This window comes from Heloderma suspectum, chromosome 2 (genome assembly GCF_057233095.1).
Source record: "Heloderma suspectum isolate Gila_16-S chromosome 2, 16-S_ref, whole genome shotgun sequence".
NCBI classification, from domain to species: Eukaryota; Metazoa; Chordata; class Lepidosauria; order Squamata; family Helodermatidae; genus Heloderma; species Heloderma suspectum.
The window spans coordinates 211,440,937-211,456,311 of NC_139459.1; the positions used below are offsets into that span (position 1 = coordinate 211,440,937).

General features: G+C 40.0%; 2 protein-coding genes across 11 annotated transcripts in view; one reads left to right on the forward strand and one right to left on the reverse strand.

Moving 5' to 3' along the window:
• Positions 1 to 15,375, reverse strand: part of TSPAN10 (tetraspanin 10) — a 63,791-nt gene that overhangs the window by 17,583 nt on the left and 30,833 nt on the right. Inside the window, exon 2 of one of the 4 annotated variants that reach the window (XR_014788208.1) lies at positions 9,946 to 10,032. The exons of 1 other annotated variant lie outside the window; for it this stretch is intronic. The gene's annotated coding sequence lies outside the window, so the exon portion shown is untranslated. Of the gene's footprint in view, positions 1 to 9,945; positions 10,033 to 10,775; positions 10,976 to 15,375 lie in introns of those variants that run through there. 2 more of the 4 variants (XR_014788207.1, XR_014788206.1) reach the window with 2 other exon arrangements.
• Positions 1 to 15,375, forward strand: part of NPLOC4 (NPL4 homolog, ubiquitin recognition factor) — a 67,561-nt gene that overhangs the window by 4,425 nt on the left and 47,761 nt on the right. For 4 of the 7 annotated variants that reach the window (XM_084837580.1, XM_084837579.1, XM_084837578.1 and 1 more), the window contains 6 exons: positions 1,092 to 1,230; positions 1,762 to 1,842; positions 3,938 to 4,050; positions 10,843 to 11,022; positions 13,711 to 13,759; positions 14,655 to 14,749. In XM_084837580.1, the coding sequence (XP_084693706.1) occupies positions 10,853 to 11,022; positions 13,711 to 13,759; positions 14,655 to 14,749 (314 nt within the window). In that variant the 5' untranslated portion in view covers positions 1,092 to 1,230; positions 1,762 to 1,842; positions 3,938 to 4,050; positions 10,843 to 10,852. The remainder of the gene's footprint in view (positions 1 to 1,091; positions 1,231 to 1,761; positions 1,843 to 3,937; positions 4,051 to 10,842; positions 11,023 to 13,710; positions 13,760 to 14,654; positions 14,750 to 15,375) is intronic. The other 3 variants (XM_084837576.1, XM_084837574.1, XM_084837575.1) reach the window with 1 other exon arrangement.

The following is a 15,375-nucleotide window of genomic DNA, read 5'->3' on the forward strand; positions in this document are numbered from 1 at the left end:
AGCTATCTGCCCATTCACATCTGGAAATTGCAACCTTTCAATTTTCCTGTAGGTTTTTTTTTTTAACCTGTGCAGCAAGCATTTTTAAAGTATCTGTGTTTTAAAAGACATTTTGCCCACTTCAGTCACGTTGTGTTTATTACCATGATAAAAAGAGATCCAGTCTGAAGGTGATCCTTCAAATGGTAATGAATAGACCTATTACATAACATGTTGAAATTCACAGTGGTGTTCCTAGAGTGTGACATGGTCCTAGGATTCGTCATTCAGCTACCAGTCCAAGGTGGACTACAGTGAAGAGTTACATGGAGTCAGCACTTTGGGGCATTGTAAGAGAGAATGCTCAACAAATCCTATGCATGCTTAATCTTAAGTAAATTCTGCTGAATTCATGGGATTTACTCTAATCTTTGTGTATATAGGATTGTGCCATTGTCCAGTTGGATTTTGTTAGGAAATAGGAGCAAAGATTTGGAAACTAGAATGTTACATGATATTTCAGACCTAAAGTGTATGCCTCAGCTATATAGGTATAGTTAATACAACAAGTGAGATTAACCTTCATTTCTTGAGTGTTTCCATTCTTGAATTTCATAAAGTGTGAAGTTGCAAGAAGATGCTTAATTCTTTTCTTGCCCTCTATGTATGAAAGCTCCATCAACTTTCATTCTTAAGTATCACTGACTTTGCCTAAACATTTGGAACTTTTCTAAGACAGCATTCACAATCTTTCTAGTATATAAAGTGCTCCACAATTTTTATTTAAAACACAGGCAAAATGAGGAATAATACTAATGTGTACATTATATCTTTAAAGAGGAGTTACATGGCCACAATCCTATACATTTATAGGTTTATGAATTCCTTTACTTTAATGTCCTCTAGTTTAATGCATTTCGTTTTTGCCTTTTAAAATTCCCCCTGAGATGATATAGTGCAGTGTAACAAAATAGGACTTGGCAACAGACAGTCTAATTCTGGTGGCAATAACATTTAGGGCTGACCTTCGTCTGTACATTGGCTCCAAATATGAAATCCGGGCAGTATTTTTATCTTCCTGTAATACTTCTCTGCTTGCTTTTTTTCTGCAGGTGTGCTAGAATGTTGCAGTAACAGCTTTAAAGTGCTAGACCTTTTCATACACCTCAGAAGTGCAAGACAAGTTAGTTACCGATTCAAGGCCAAGCTCACCTTCCTATGGAGGGTTTTCACTAACTGCTGTTTTCCAGAGTAAATAGCTGCCTTCCTTTTCCATCTCAGAGTTTGCTCCATTGTTTTATGACCCACCAGACTGATGTGACTTAACTCACTTTATTGAATATGGATGTCCATTTTCTATTAAAGTGAGAGGTGCTGGCAGTTAATGATACAACCTGATTAAATTGTTTCTACTATCTGAAAGCTCATGAGTTTTTGTGATGAGCCTGTATATAATCATGCTTTTTGTGATTTGTAAACTCAAAGGCTCAGTCAGTTAAAAAAAAAAAAAAGATCTTCCAAGTACCCCAAATATTGTGTGTTTTAAATCTTTCATAGTTTAAAAATAATAATGTTAAACTAGGCTCTTAATTCCACTTCTCCTCCTGCCAGTTGTATATTCTTGAACTTAATTTTTTTTACTGAAGTTATTTTTATGTTAAGGGTTACTGGCTGCAATTATACTGGTTTTGTTTCTTGCACTCCAATACCAGCTCTCTGTTTGGCCTTTTTGTCTCAAAAGTCAAAATTTGATGAGCTGTGTGAATTTCTGTTGTCTAACAGATAATCCGTGTCCAGTCACCAGAGGGAGTGAAACGTATTACAGCAACAAAACGGGAAACTGCTGCGACATTTCTGAAAAAGGTATTCTGGCTTGGCATTCTTTGGTGTTCTCCTAGGACAGCAACAGAGGTGCACCTCCTGTTGGTCAGAACACCGTTGATTTGTGAATCTTCACTTTAGGATTTGGCTGGATTTACACAGAAGCTTTCTGTGATGATGATTTAACATAATTAGAAGGGAGTGGCGTTGGCTATGCGATTCAGCACACATTAAGACAGGATGCTAATCTCTCCAAAATTAAACTGCAATTCCCTTTTGTTACAAACCCACATTTGACACCTTCATCCAAGCCTAACCCTAACTCACTATGACATGTCACAGGTGCTGTTTGTCTCACAGGGGTATTTTAAACTTTGAATGGGAAAAGGTCAGGCATGGTGATTCAGTACACCTAGCACACACAAGCTGCACAGGGAGTGTGGTTGTCTCCATGCTGATTGGTGTTGAGACTTTCATAGGTTTGGTATGGGTGGCCATAATACAAAACAATGACTGTAGTGCAAAATTGTCGTGTTAGTTGGTACCTCTTCCATAGTTTAGTAGCCATGAAAAAAAAGCTGTCTTATGCAGCCTAAGGCTGCAGTTCTGTGCATGTATACTAAGCACTGAGTCATATTGAATTCAGTGGAATTTACTTCTGAGCTAGCATTATTTAGGATAATGTCCAATTGAGTAGAACAAACGGGAATACTAACTTACACAAAGGAGATGCAAGCAGACAATAAGAGCATTTTGAGGAGCATATTGCTAACAACGAGGCCAACAATAAAGAATTATTTAAATATATCAAGCAGGAAACCAGCTAGGGAGGCAGTTGGACTGTTGGATGACAACGGAGTTAAAAGAGTACTAAAGGAGGATAAGGAGATTGTGGAGAAGCTATTATCAATATATATATATTGGCTGCTTTTTTCTCTTTTTTTTTAACTTAAAAGTACCCAAAATGGTGTACAGCATAAAACGCAAATAGCAGTAGTTCAATTTTTAAACACCACACTACTATAAAATGAATGCTCAATTTAAACTTCATAAAAGCAGCCTAAAATCACAATATAAGCATAGCCTAAAATTGCAATATAACTGTAACTAAAAATAGAAGTAATTCAATTTTTCACATACAGGACCCCACAACAGCCTACCTCAGAATGCAAGGAAGGCCTTACAATTGACAAGGATCCAAAAATGCCACTGGCAACTACGTTTTTGCTCTAATGAGTGCACAGAGTCAGAGAGCGTCCCCGCCCTTATTCTATGCCTGAAGATGTGAAAGGACTCTCCCTTATGCCTCAATGACTTCAGAAGCACAGGAGAATGGCAGTGGCTCCCCTTGATTCTGCACTGAACCTCAGAGATTATTGGAAAGCCATAGGACTTCTTGCTGCATTCTGAGTATCTGAAGCTTCGTGCAGTGGGGATGAACTTCCTCTTCTCAGCTGTAGAGGAGAGCAGGGGCTCCCCCCTCCTCCGAGTTATGCTAGCTTTTGAGCTCAGCATAATGTTGGAAGTCCCTGTCTCTTCCCTCTGGAAGGGAGGCAGCGTCATTGTGACATCAAATGTTTGCTGCCTACCAAGGCCAGCTATGAGTTGTTGATCCCTGCCAATAGAGGAAGCTCCTTTTATGAAAGGTGGCCAGGTTATCTCTGTTGAGAGTGAATTCCATAAAGTGCCTGCTCACATTTTTCAAACTAGAACTGCTGATTTGGATGACTGTTCAATTTTTCAGCTCTACCCTGTCAGCTCTAATGAGACTTTACGTGGATTTGGGAATTTTAAAATAAGGGTGGACCATGGGATTACATGCTTCCTCCTTTCTGGAGTGTGAATTGTCCCCCACAATGGAGCTTGATTATGGTGAACCATTGGCATTGGCAGCAACGTTAATCACTTGCAAGTCTAATTAAGGTTTCTGCTTAATTTGTAAGATTCACCCATACAAGATCTTGTTCATTTATATGTATTGTCTTATAGATTCTTTGAGTATTCATCTCTGATCTCTTGCACTTTTGTGTAATTAACTACGTCTACATTAAATATTTACAGCATAAATTCCATATAGTCTGGTATGTTTATTCCTGCAGCACAAGTTCCAGATGTTATCTCCTCTTTTCTTTTCTAGGTTGCAAAAGAATTTGGCTTCAGAAATAATGGTTTTTCTGTGTACATCAATAGAAACAGGACTGGTGAGATCACATCTTCTCCCAATAAGTCACTCAACTTATTAAAAATCAAGTAAGTACTCAAGAAAAGACATGGAGTCACTGTTGGACTGAAGTACGTTCTGTTTCTGTTTTGGCAATCCTGCCTATCATTTCTTGACAGTGCCTGTCCGATAATGGAACAGAAATATCTGCTGCAGCATTCCTGTATATTATCGTCTATCCTATTTATGTCTATGGGTGCAATTGAAGCAGATTCCATTGGTTTGTGATGTTATAGAAATATGGGCTACTTAGCAGCCTCTTATAATAGCTTACAAATTGAAGTTTATTGGCCATAAAAATGGCTTAATCCATTCTGGGTTTGTTGGAACATTGTAAGTTAACTTGCCATTTCAGTGCTATTAGCAATTCCAAAATTGCTTGGAATTCAGTTGTTTAGTGTACATAGATGATCATGAGTCAAGTCAGATCATAAGTCAAGATCATAAGTCAGCAGAGCAAAATTCTGTCGGTCAGCCATCTTAGAATAAAGTGGATCCTAGAGCAACTTTTAATGATGATACTGGTCTAGTACTAATTCTCCAGTGCTCTCAGAACCTTTTTTTGAAGGTATGTAACTGCAAATGGAGGAAGCTTTCCAGAAAGCTTTTTAGGGCACAATTATATGCATGTTTAGCCAGAAAAAAAGTCCTACAACTCCCAGCATGTCCCAGCCAGCCAGTTGTAGGACTTTTTTCTGGCTAAACCTGCATAGGATTGCACCCTTAATCTCCTTGAAATGTTATTAATCTCAGTTTTTACTTTTGTAGCAGGTTGCCCTCTTCTTTAAAAAAAACCTTTCTTCATTAAAATTCTCTTTCTGCTTTTCCTGCAGCAAAGAGGCAAAGCCATGGGAGGAGTTGGTAATGTTCAGCCTTTTAAGTAGGAAGACAGTAGGAACATTGGGCAAACTAATGCGTTTGAGGAACAACTTATTTAAAGCTCACCTAAAAACCATTTAATCCAGGGGTGCATGGGCCACACGCATTCCATCAAAGCCTTAGATGTTGCCTCCCATGGGTGCCCTAAAACCCACACACCCCTGCTGCCACTGAATGCCACTTGATGATTTCACACCTAGTGATTTTCCTTCCACTGTTGCGTCTCTCCCAGCTCCCAGTGATCCTGCTTCCAAAATGACTGTTTTCCCTCTGCTAGTAGTGGTGGAGAAACAGCAATCTTAGTGGCGGTTGCTGGGATATGGGAGAGCTTCTCACACACACACACACACGCACACACTATCAATTGCTAGATTTGAGTGGGCAGGAAGGGGACATTTAAACCTCCCCATATCTGCACACTGAGGGGTGTGTATGGGGAAGAGTGTGTGTGTGTGTGTGTGTGTGTACACGTGTGTATACATGTGCGGACATGGAATAATGGGCTCAAGTTACAGGAAGCCAGATTCCAGCTGAACATCAGGAAACATCCTGACTGTTGGAGCAATACGACAGTGGATCCAATTACCTAGGGAGGTAGTGGGCTGTCCCACACTGGAGGCATTCAAGGTGAGGCTGGACAGCCATCTGTCGGGGATGCTCTGACTTGGATTCCTGCATTGAGCAGAGGGTTGGACTCGATGGTCTTGTAGGCCCCTTCCAACCCTATTATTCTATGATTCTATGATCTGTGACTTCCATGTGATACCACATGTGGCCCCAGGGGCAAAAAAGGTTGTGTACCCTTATTTAATCTATATAGAAGCATTTGCAATCTTGGTGTGTCAGAGCTGAAGTGTCACACAAATGTTCTTGGCGATAGCATCTGGTGCTCAGCGGAGTATATATCTCTGGAGTAACTATGTTTTAAAGAGTTTTTCCTGGTTATAATGCTGCTGTGCTTTCTCTGTCATACGTTTTTAAAAGCGCTATCCTGTGCTCTCTTAGCAGAGCCTCCCATGTCAGAGGCTTCACTCCTTCCTGTGCTATGTCATCAAGAGCCAACAGGGAGGAAGTGTGGAGGGAGGTGTGGTTTCTTGTATTCTTTGTCCACGGACAGAGAAAAAAATAATTCCCTCCTATTGGCTTGAAAACCAGGCTATAAAGAGAAAAATATTACTGCCTTCTGTTAAGGATTGGCAGATGATGCAGTCTTTTATTTATTTAGGAAATTTAAGCTCCCCTTCAACACAGGCTCCTGGGATGGTTTACAGTTTAGAAAAAATGTTTCCCAGGGTCTGGAGTGTGATCAGGGGCTGAAAGACCTCTAGATCCTTTGTATCAACTACTTCTCCCTCCCCACCCACTGGCACACCCTCAATGCCCCTATTTCCCCCTCACCCATCGGGTTGGAGTTCTGACCTTGTGGAGCAGGGATGCACAACTTGTAGCCCTTCAGATGTTTTGGTCTACAACTCCCATCATCCCTCACCATTGGGTATGTTGGTTTGGGCTGATGGGAATTCTAGGCCCAAGTATCTGGAGGGCCAGAAGTTGCCCGCCCTTGTTGCAGAGGGAGCCGTGGAAATCACTGTGGTGGCTGGGAGAGGCCAGGAGGGGGCCATTAGAAAAAACTCTGAGGTTGGAGCTTTTTCTAAGAACTCAGAGGGGGGTTTGCAATCAATCCTGTGGCCTCAGGGATGCTGTCTGCATACCATAGGATTGTTCTCTAAGTGTATTTTATTATATATTATCTCTTGTTAGCCTCTAAGGAAAACCAGGATATAAAGAGAAATATGTTATTGCCTTCTCTTAAGGACTGGTAGATGACACAGCATTTATTTAAGAAATTTAAGCTCCCCTTCAACATAGGCTCCCAAGGAGACTTATAGTTTTTTTAAAAAAAAGAATAATACAATAAATTCTACAATAACATATAACAAAATACAGGAAGTGCAGCAACCATACAACAAACTAGGCTAGATGATAGATAAACAACAATTAATCAACTATTGTACATACTGAAATGCCTGAGTGCAAAAAAAGGAGAAAAAACCCTTCATTTGACACAGAAAAGACACTGGAGTGGGCACTAGGCAAGCTTCTCTGGGCAGGTCATTCCAAATGCAAGGTGCCAGGACCAAGAATTCATCCTTTCTGGTCACAATCTATAAGGGCCCCATAATTTTGGAAGCAACTGGCTGATAAAACATGAAGCAGAAAGCAGAGGATGATATAAACTCAGACAGTATACAGGGTATGCATATACATAACATATATTTGCTTCCTTCCTCAAAGAAGGCTTCCTTCAGAAAATGGAAGTCTTGCCCAAACGATGAGAACAAAAGGGAGCACAAACGTGCACAAAAGAGATGCAAGCAGTCAATAAGAGCATTTTGAGGAGCATTTTGCTAACAACATCAAGGCCAACAATAAAGAATTATTTAAATATATCAGAAGCAGGAACCCAGCTAGGGAGGCAGTTCGACCATTGGATGACAATGGAGTTAAAAGAGTACTAAAGGAGGATAAGGAGATTGTGGAGAAGCGGAATGAATTCTTTTCATCTGTCTTCACTGCAGAAGATATAGGACAAGATACATGTGCCTGAACTGATGTTTTCAGGAAGGGAGTCTGAGGAACTGAAGCGGTGACAAAAGATGAGGTTCTCAACCTTATTGACAAACTGAAAGTTAATAAATCACCAGGCCCAGATAGTATCTATCCTAGAGTTCTTAAAGACCTCAAATGTGAAATTGCTGACCTTCTAACAAAATTATGTAACATGTCCTTAAGATCATCCTCTGTCCCAGAGGACTGGAGATGGTCAATTTAACACCAGTTTTTAAAAGGGGGCCCAGGGGGGATCAGGGAAATTACAGGCTGGTTAGCTTAATATCTGTTCCCGGTAAATTGTTTGAAAGCATTATTAAAGATAAAATTAGAAAGCCTATAGAAGGACAAGCCCTGCTGAAAAAGAATAAACATGTCTTCCGCAATGCTAATTCATGTCTCGCCAACCTTTTAGAGTTCTTTGAGAGTGTCAATAAACATATGGACACAGGTGATCCAGTAGACATTGTTTACTTGGATTTCCAAAAGGCCTTTGATAAAGTTTCTCATCAAAGACTCCTGAGCAAGCTTAGCAGTCATGGAATAAGAGGAGAGGTCCTGTTATGGATCAGTAACTGGTTAAAGAACACAAAGCAGAGAGAAGGAATAAATGGTAAATTCTCCCAATGGAGGGATGTAGGCAGTGGGGTCCCACACGGATCTGTATTGGGACCAATGCTTTTCATCTTGTTCATAAATGATCTGGAATTAGGAGTGAGCAGTAAGGTGACCAGGTTTGCTGATGACACCAAATTATTTAGAGTGGCTAAAACAAAAAGGGATTGCGAAGAGCTCCAAAAGGATCTCTCCAAACTGGGAGGATGGGCATCAAAATGGCATATGTGGTTCAACGTAACCAAGTGTAAAGTGATGCTTGTTGAGGCAAAAAATCCCAACTTCACATATATGCTGATGGGATCTGAGCTAGCAGTGACTGACCAAGAAAAAGATCTTGGGGTTGTGGTGGACGACTTGATGAATATATTGTCCCAGTGTGTGGCTACTGTGAAAAAGGCAAATTCCATGTTAGGCATAATTAGGAAAGGAATCAAAAATAAAACTGCCAATATCATACTCCCATTATACAAATCTATGGTGCAACCACACTGGGAATAATGTGTGCAGTTCTGGTCATCACATCTAAAACAGGATATTGTAGAGTTGGAAAAAGTGCAACTAAAATGATCAAGCGGCTGGAGCAATGCCCCTGTGAGGAAAGGTTACAAAATCTGGGATTGTTTAGCTTAAGAAAAAGTGAATAAGAGGAGACACGATAGAGGTCTACAGAATTATGCATGGAGTGGAAAAAGTGGATAAGGAGACATTTTTCTCCCTATCTCATAATCCTAGAATCCAGGGTCATCCCATGAAGCTGATTGATGGTTGATTCATGACCGATAAATGGTCATTTCTTCTTCACCCAGTCAGTCCATAGTTAAACTATGGAATTTACTTTCCCAAGATTTGGATGGCTTTGAAAGGGGATTGGATAAATTCATGGAGGATACGGCTATGAATGGCTACTAGTCCTGAAGGCTGTATGCTACCTCCAGTATCAGAGGCAGTATGGTTATGTGCACCAGTTACTGGGAAACATGGGCAGGAGGGAGCTGTTGCACTCATGTCCTCAGTTGTGGGTTTTCCATGGGCAGCTGGTTGGCCACTGTGTGAACAGAATGCTGGACTAGATGGGCCTTGGTCTGATCCAGCACGGCTCTTCTTATGTTCTATCTGATTGTTCAGTATATCTTTCAGGATGAAGAATGAGTTGTCTTCTCAACATTTTTATTGTGACTTTGGTTCAGTTCCTTATTCTGCTACTATTTTTGTAACTTTGGGAAAGTCTACTTTCTTGTTTTGTTTTTCATTTAGAATAACACTCCTGTTCCTCACACAGTGTTTGGCATACTGTGGTTTCCTGTGGGTGATAAAATATATACACACAATTATAGTAGTTTTCTACTTCTTGCATTTGTGACTTTCCACCAAGGATGTGTCTGCCCACAGATACATTGCTGGATCGCTACCAGGGAATATCTGCATTTTCTCCAGTACCAAAGAGAAGAGACTAGAATCAGTTGCACGTTTTTTTCAGTCTGGAACTTCAGATATCTTTCTGCAGGTCTCTAGCTGTGATGAAATGAAGGAATATGCAGGCAATTTATTGTTTTGTGTATTTAAAATATGTATGTACTGCTATTCATCAAAGTGCCATAGCATTTTTCAGCAATTAATGTAACAATAAAACCAGCATTAGCATACAATGGGGCAGGACGATGGTTAATTCTGAAGGATTGACTGAAACAAACAAACAAACAACCTTTGTCTATGAAAAGCCCACAGGGAAGAGAATATTCCATCTTCCATTGGATGGGAGTTCTGTTTAGGAGCAGGCGACTCATTGGCTCCTCTGCCAGCCTTTAGTGTTACTATTATGAGAAAAAAAGTTAGCCTTGGTGGAGTAGGTTGCTCATCAGCTCCCTGGTGAATCAGCCTTGCCTCCATCTGCTGATCTTGGCAGCCTGCGGATAATCGTAGACAAGGAAGAGAAAGAAAAGGTGCAGTTAAGTACTGGAACCTGGAAACCCTTCATTCTTTCCTTGGCATCTCTGTTCTTCCTGTCCTTAATGGGGAGGGAGGTGGGAGTGCCTCTAATACGCAAGATAAGACAAAATCTGAATTACATTACAATGTTGGCTCACCTTGGAAAATGATATTTCAGAGAAATTCATTTAAAAAGCACCAGCTTTAATTGCCAAAAGATAGAAGGAAGTGAAGCAAAGAAACAAGATTCTTGAAGGCTGCAGTCCTTTGCAAAGTTAGCTGGAAATATGCTCCACTGAACACAGAGGGACTTGCTTCTGAGTAAACATGCCCAGGATTGCTCAAACTGGTACAGACTAAAGCTTGGATCTAGAGTTCCCTTGAGCAGAACTCTGCTCACAGGACGCTCCCCCTGGAGGAAGGGGGTCTGTGCTTTTAACCAATTCCTCCTGCAACCCTTTGAAAAGCTCTGGAAGGTTGGGGACCCTCCAGAATAGTGTGGCAAATGGTGCAGGGAGCTGCAAGGGGACAGGTGAATTTGCAAAAATTGTCTCCCCCCTTATTCCAGCAGGAGCCTCTGCTGGATCTGAGTCCCTTCCGTAAATGAAAGGGATACTCTGGATACAACACATAATGTAAAATGATAATGCTGTACAGTTAACACTCTTGTAGAGTATGAAAGGTTCATCTGTGTAGTTGGGAATTAAACACTGAGACATTTAGATGTGGTATCTAATTATGAAATTGATATTCTGTAACAGGTCTCATATTTTTGTCTCCTCCTGTAGACATGGAGATATGCTGTTTCTCTTTCCATCAAGCCCAGCAGGTTCTTCCTCTGAGAACATGGATATTTCGGTTTCTCAAGGAATGCGTCAACTGGGTGTTCCCCAGGTGGTAGAAGATGACATTGACCAGTATCTAATAAAACAAGATGGGAAGATTTACAGAAACAGAGACCAGCAACTGTAAATATCATTGTGCTGTATCTAGACTCTGAGAATTGCTGTTCCATAAAGTTTGTCATAGGTTTTTTTCCCCTTATGTATGGGGGTTTGCTATTTATAACCCCGTTCCCTCCCTATTACCCACCCCCAAATGTAACAAACATCAATAATATAAACCCATGCGGTTTATCTTTCAGCAGTCACTCTTTTCCTCATCCTGGGGGCAAACGGATCACATTGAAAGGAGTGAAATTAAAGGATATCTGGGCATGCTTCAAGGTTTCTTGGTGAGGGACAGAACTCAGAGAAGATTTTTTTTTTAATGAAGAGAATTGCTCCATTGACCTCTAGAACAGATAGTGAATGTAGTGGTAGGGACCTCCCTGGGAAAGCCAGCCTTCCACTTTGAGAACTATTGTGATAGGGTTTCCACCTCTCTCTCTAGTACAGTCCAAGCTGTAAAGTAGTAACTCATGCCACAGAGGCTGTATCACTAATAAGTTCTGAATAATATGCTCAGTATCCCAGATGCCGTTTCTGAAATTCTCACCAAAAAGCAATTGCAGAAGGACTGTGTAAACCTAGACTTAAAAACAAACAAACCCCTCTTCCAGTCCTTGTTCAGCAAAGAATGTTAATAGCCACTCTGTTTTTACCTGCCATTGAAGAGGTCTGATTAGCATTGGCTTATTTGGTCCCAAACTATTTATGGCTTTGTAGCATGAAATAACATCTTGAAATGTATTAGCCAGTGTCAAGCATATCATGAAATATGCTTGTTGCTTATTAGTCATCCATTTGTTTCCATGTGGTATCTTAGTTCAGCAACTTGGCTTATGCATGCATGCATGCATGCATGCATGCATATATATATATATATATATATATATATATATTTCTAGATGTAACAGGCATAAATAACTGCAGCAAAGTCTGAGTTCCATATGGAACAACTCTCCCTTTAGCCAAATGGCAATTGGCCATGAGGGCCAGAAGGCAACACAGTACAGGCTTGATTTGCTACCAGTACATAGAGCTGTTCAGTCAGTTTCAATGCTATTCTCACCAACAAAGCTACTGTTCCCCCCCGAAATTACTGATGTCTGCCTGCCTGCCTGATATGCTCAATGAAAAGCACAGTAGATCCTGAACTTATGGATGGATTTTCCCCAAATAAAAGACAGAAATAATTAGCAAATCACATGTAATATTAACAGGTATCCTATAATTCCAGTTGTGCAGGTATAGCCAGTTACCCTTATCCAAAAGTATTAGTATTTGGGGGTACAATGGGGTGACTGGGCTTGCTGGTAGAATTCAATGCCCTTTTAATTAGAGTTGCTTTGAAGGTTCATGTTTCTATATGTGAGTCATGAAAAACAATAAACTCAATTACAGAATGGCTACATGTAAACTTAGTTGTAGGGACAATGGAATTGATTATATAAAAAGCTGTGGCAGTGAAATCCAGTGAATAGAGCAGCAGGCACCATGATTCTGGAGTCTTTGCCTGTATTTTTTCTCCTGAATCTTTGTGCCTCTTCTTATCCTTCTTTGACTTGAAATAGCCTCATACCTGCAGAGATGTAGGAAGTTTTAATATCTCTCAATTATGTTGAGACTCTAGCACAGAGTTGCTCTTGATAATCAGATTTTCCCATGCTGGAAGCTTTAAAGAAAGTTGAAACATACAAGTCTCATGAGGTGTATGGAAAATATCCTTGTGTCTGGGGAAGTTGTGTTGTGACCACCTGATGGCCACTTGTTCACTGTAACAATCAGTTTTAAGAGTAGAGCCCCTATTAATAGTAACTTCCAAGAGCGTCTGACATAAACTTTAAAAATACATGGTTCATCTTAAAATTTAATAGCTCCACTTTGCCCCTTCATATGGCGTTTCATGTGCTGGAATCAATGCTTCAGTGAATATCAAAAGGCGGAAGCCTTTGAATAGTGAAGTATTGTTAAGATTCTTCAAAACAGCAATTCAATTATAAAAATTGTGCTTATGAAACCATCAAAGGCAAAACTTTTTACTCTTTTTTTTAGAAGTTAAGTCTAACTTTTACTACATGTATTCCAAGAGAATAAGAGCACAGTCCTATTCCTGTTGAGACAGAAAAAACTCCTACAACTCCCAACATTCTCGGCTGGGGAATGCTGGGAGCTGTAGGAGGTTTTTTTCTGTCTAAACAGGCATAGGATTGCGCCCTAAAGGTATTATGTTGTTGCTAAGATCAGTGACAAATAAAAGAAGAAACCAACAGTGGGGCAAAATAATAATTGTAAGCAAGTTATTACAAGTGGGTGTTAAGAAAATAAAGCTTTATTACATTATGCACTGCCTCCTGTGTTCCTTATGCTTAGGCAGTTGGTATTGGAATAATGCTGCACTGGACCTTTCCTACAAAAGCAACCACCCACCTGTATATTGCAGAAACAAACAAACCCTTTTGTGTCTTAATTCAACTCCCTGCATAATTGGAGTTTCAGATATCTAGGGGTAAATTTAAAGCTAGTTGGCACAGTAATTTAACTAGTAGATTTAGACTTCATCAACATATATATTTTTACAAATCTGATTTGCTGGTGATGACAGATTATTTTCCAGGAACCAAATTTGTTAACTCTGTAAAGATGTATAACACAAAGTGCTTTTCTATTGCTGCTAGTGAACGTGGCTGCTAACTTTTGTTTCTCTTCACACAGATGTCGACATGGCCCCCTGGGTAAATGTGTGCACTGTGTACCACTAGAGGTAAGGAGTTAAGCCAAGGCTGTTAGTACTTTACTCATTCAAAATGTTTTCCCTATGCATGTAGTTGCTTTAATGGAAGCAACTGAGAGGATGTTGCTGAAATGTTAATGAGTTCTGTCTATGCTGATAATGACTAAAGAGACTATACAAGTCCCTTGGATATATCTGACTGGATAGTATCTGGATTTATCAGGCTTCTGTCATCTATTTTTCTGCAATAGTGGTTTTAACAAGATACATTGCTCAGGCAAATATATGTGCATTTTGTACCTCCCACTTGCATTGTGTATGTTCTTACCCTTCTTAGAGCTGCATCTCAAAGCCACTTAGGGCGCAATCCTGTGCATGTTTAGACACAGCTGGGAAATGCTGGGAATGGTAGTACTGTTTCTGTCTAAATATGCATAAGATGCATAGGGCTTTTTTCTGTCTAAATACACTCAGGATTATGCCCTCATTGTTTATTTTTACATTCTGGATTGTTTTTATTAATGAATTTGTGCAGTAAGGATCCTCTGATAGTCCTTCTCAGTTGTGCAGATTCTTTGGATAGATAACCTGTCTCAGAGTTCGCCAGCTATGTTTGATCAGTTAGCCTTTAGCTCTGCCAGTTAAAAAAACCAGAAGAATATTATACTCATGAGGCAGGTTGGGTTTCTGAAGCCATTTTGAGCTAGGCTACAACTCCGTACTGTGTGAGGGGGGCATGAGAAAGAGCCCCACTATTACTGTCAAGTAATAACTGCTGTGGAAAAATAGCACAAAGCTTCCTAATTGTTTCCATATTGAATGCCAGCAAAAAGTTCAGACTAAAACATCCATTTGTTCAGTGATCAGTGTATTATCAAGCAGGTGTCTGACCTGGTTTTCCTTTGTGTATGTGGGTTTTTGGCAGCCTTTTGATGAAGATTATTTAAACCATCTGGAACCTCCTGTGAAGCATATGTCATTCCATGCCTACATCAGGAAACTGACCGGAGGCGCAGACAAGTAAGAAACTTGCACCATTTTTGCAGGGGAATCTCATTATAGATGATAAAATAAAATGTGAAAAATTGGAAGACTATTTATAGGGCAAAACTAATTCAATTCAAACAGAGGCAAGATAGTAACTTTAAAGCCAGCTTTGTAGATGGGAGGAAAGATTGAGAACATAATTGTTATTTTCCTCCCTTGAGCCACAGCTCCTAACCCTTCCCCACTCCCTAAATGAGGCCCACAGATTGATGCAGTTAGCAGCATTTTGTGAAGGAGGCGGTAGCATTTATTTAAGCTAAGGATTTGTCATCTCATCAGTGTATTGCAAAACCAGAAGCCTCTCCTTTATTATAGTAGCCTGGAAGTATAATTCTTCCTCTCTTTGCATTAGAAGAGTGTGCTGAACATCATTACATATATGTGCATAACCTTTTTGGTGCTTTTCCATAACAAGGACATCGTATAGAAAAGTGTGTGTGAAAAATAGATCACATTCTAAACATCTTATTGTCTTCACATTGTAAAAAAAAAAAAAAGCAGCTTTAGAAGCTTTAGTTGATGTTGATCTTTCCCACATTAACTAAGGTTTCTGTGCAGCTAAGTCCAGTTTAAGTGTTAGCAAAAATGTCAGATATACA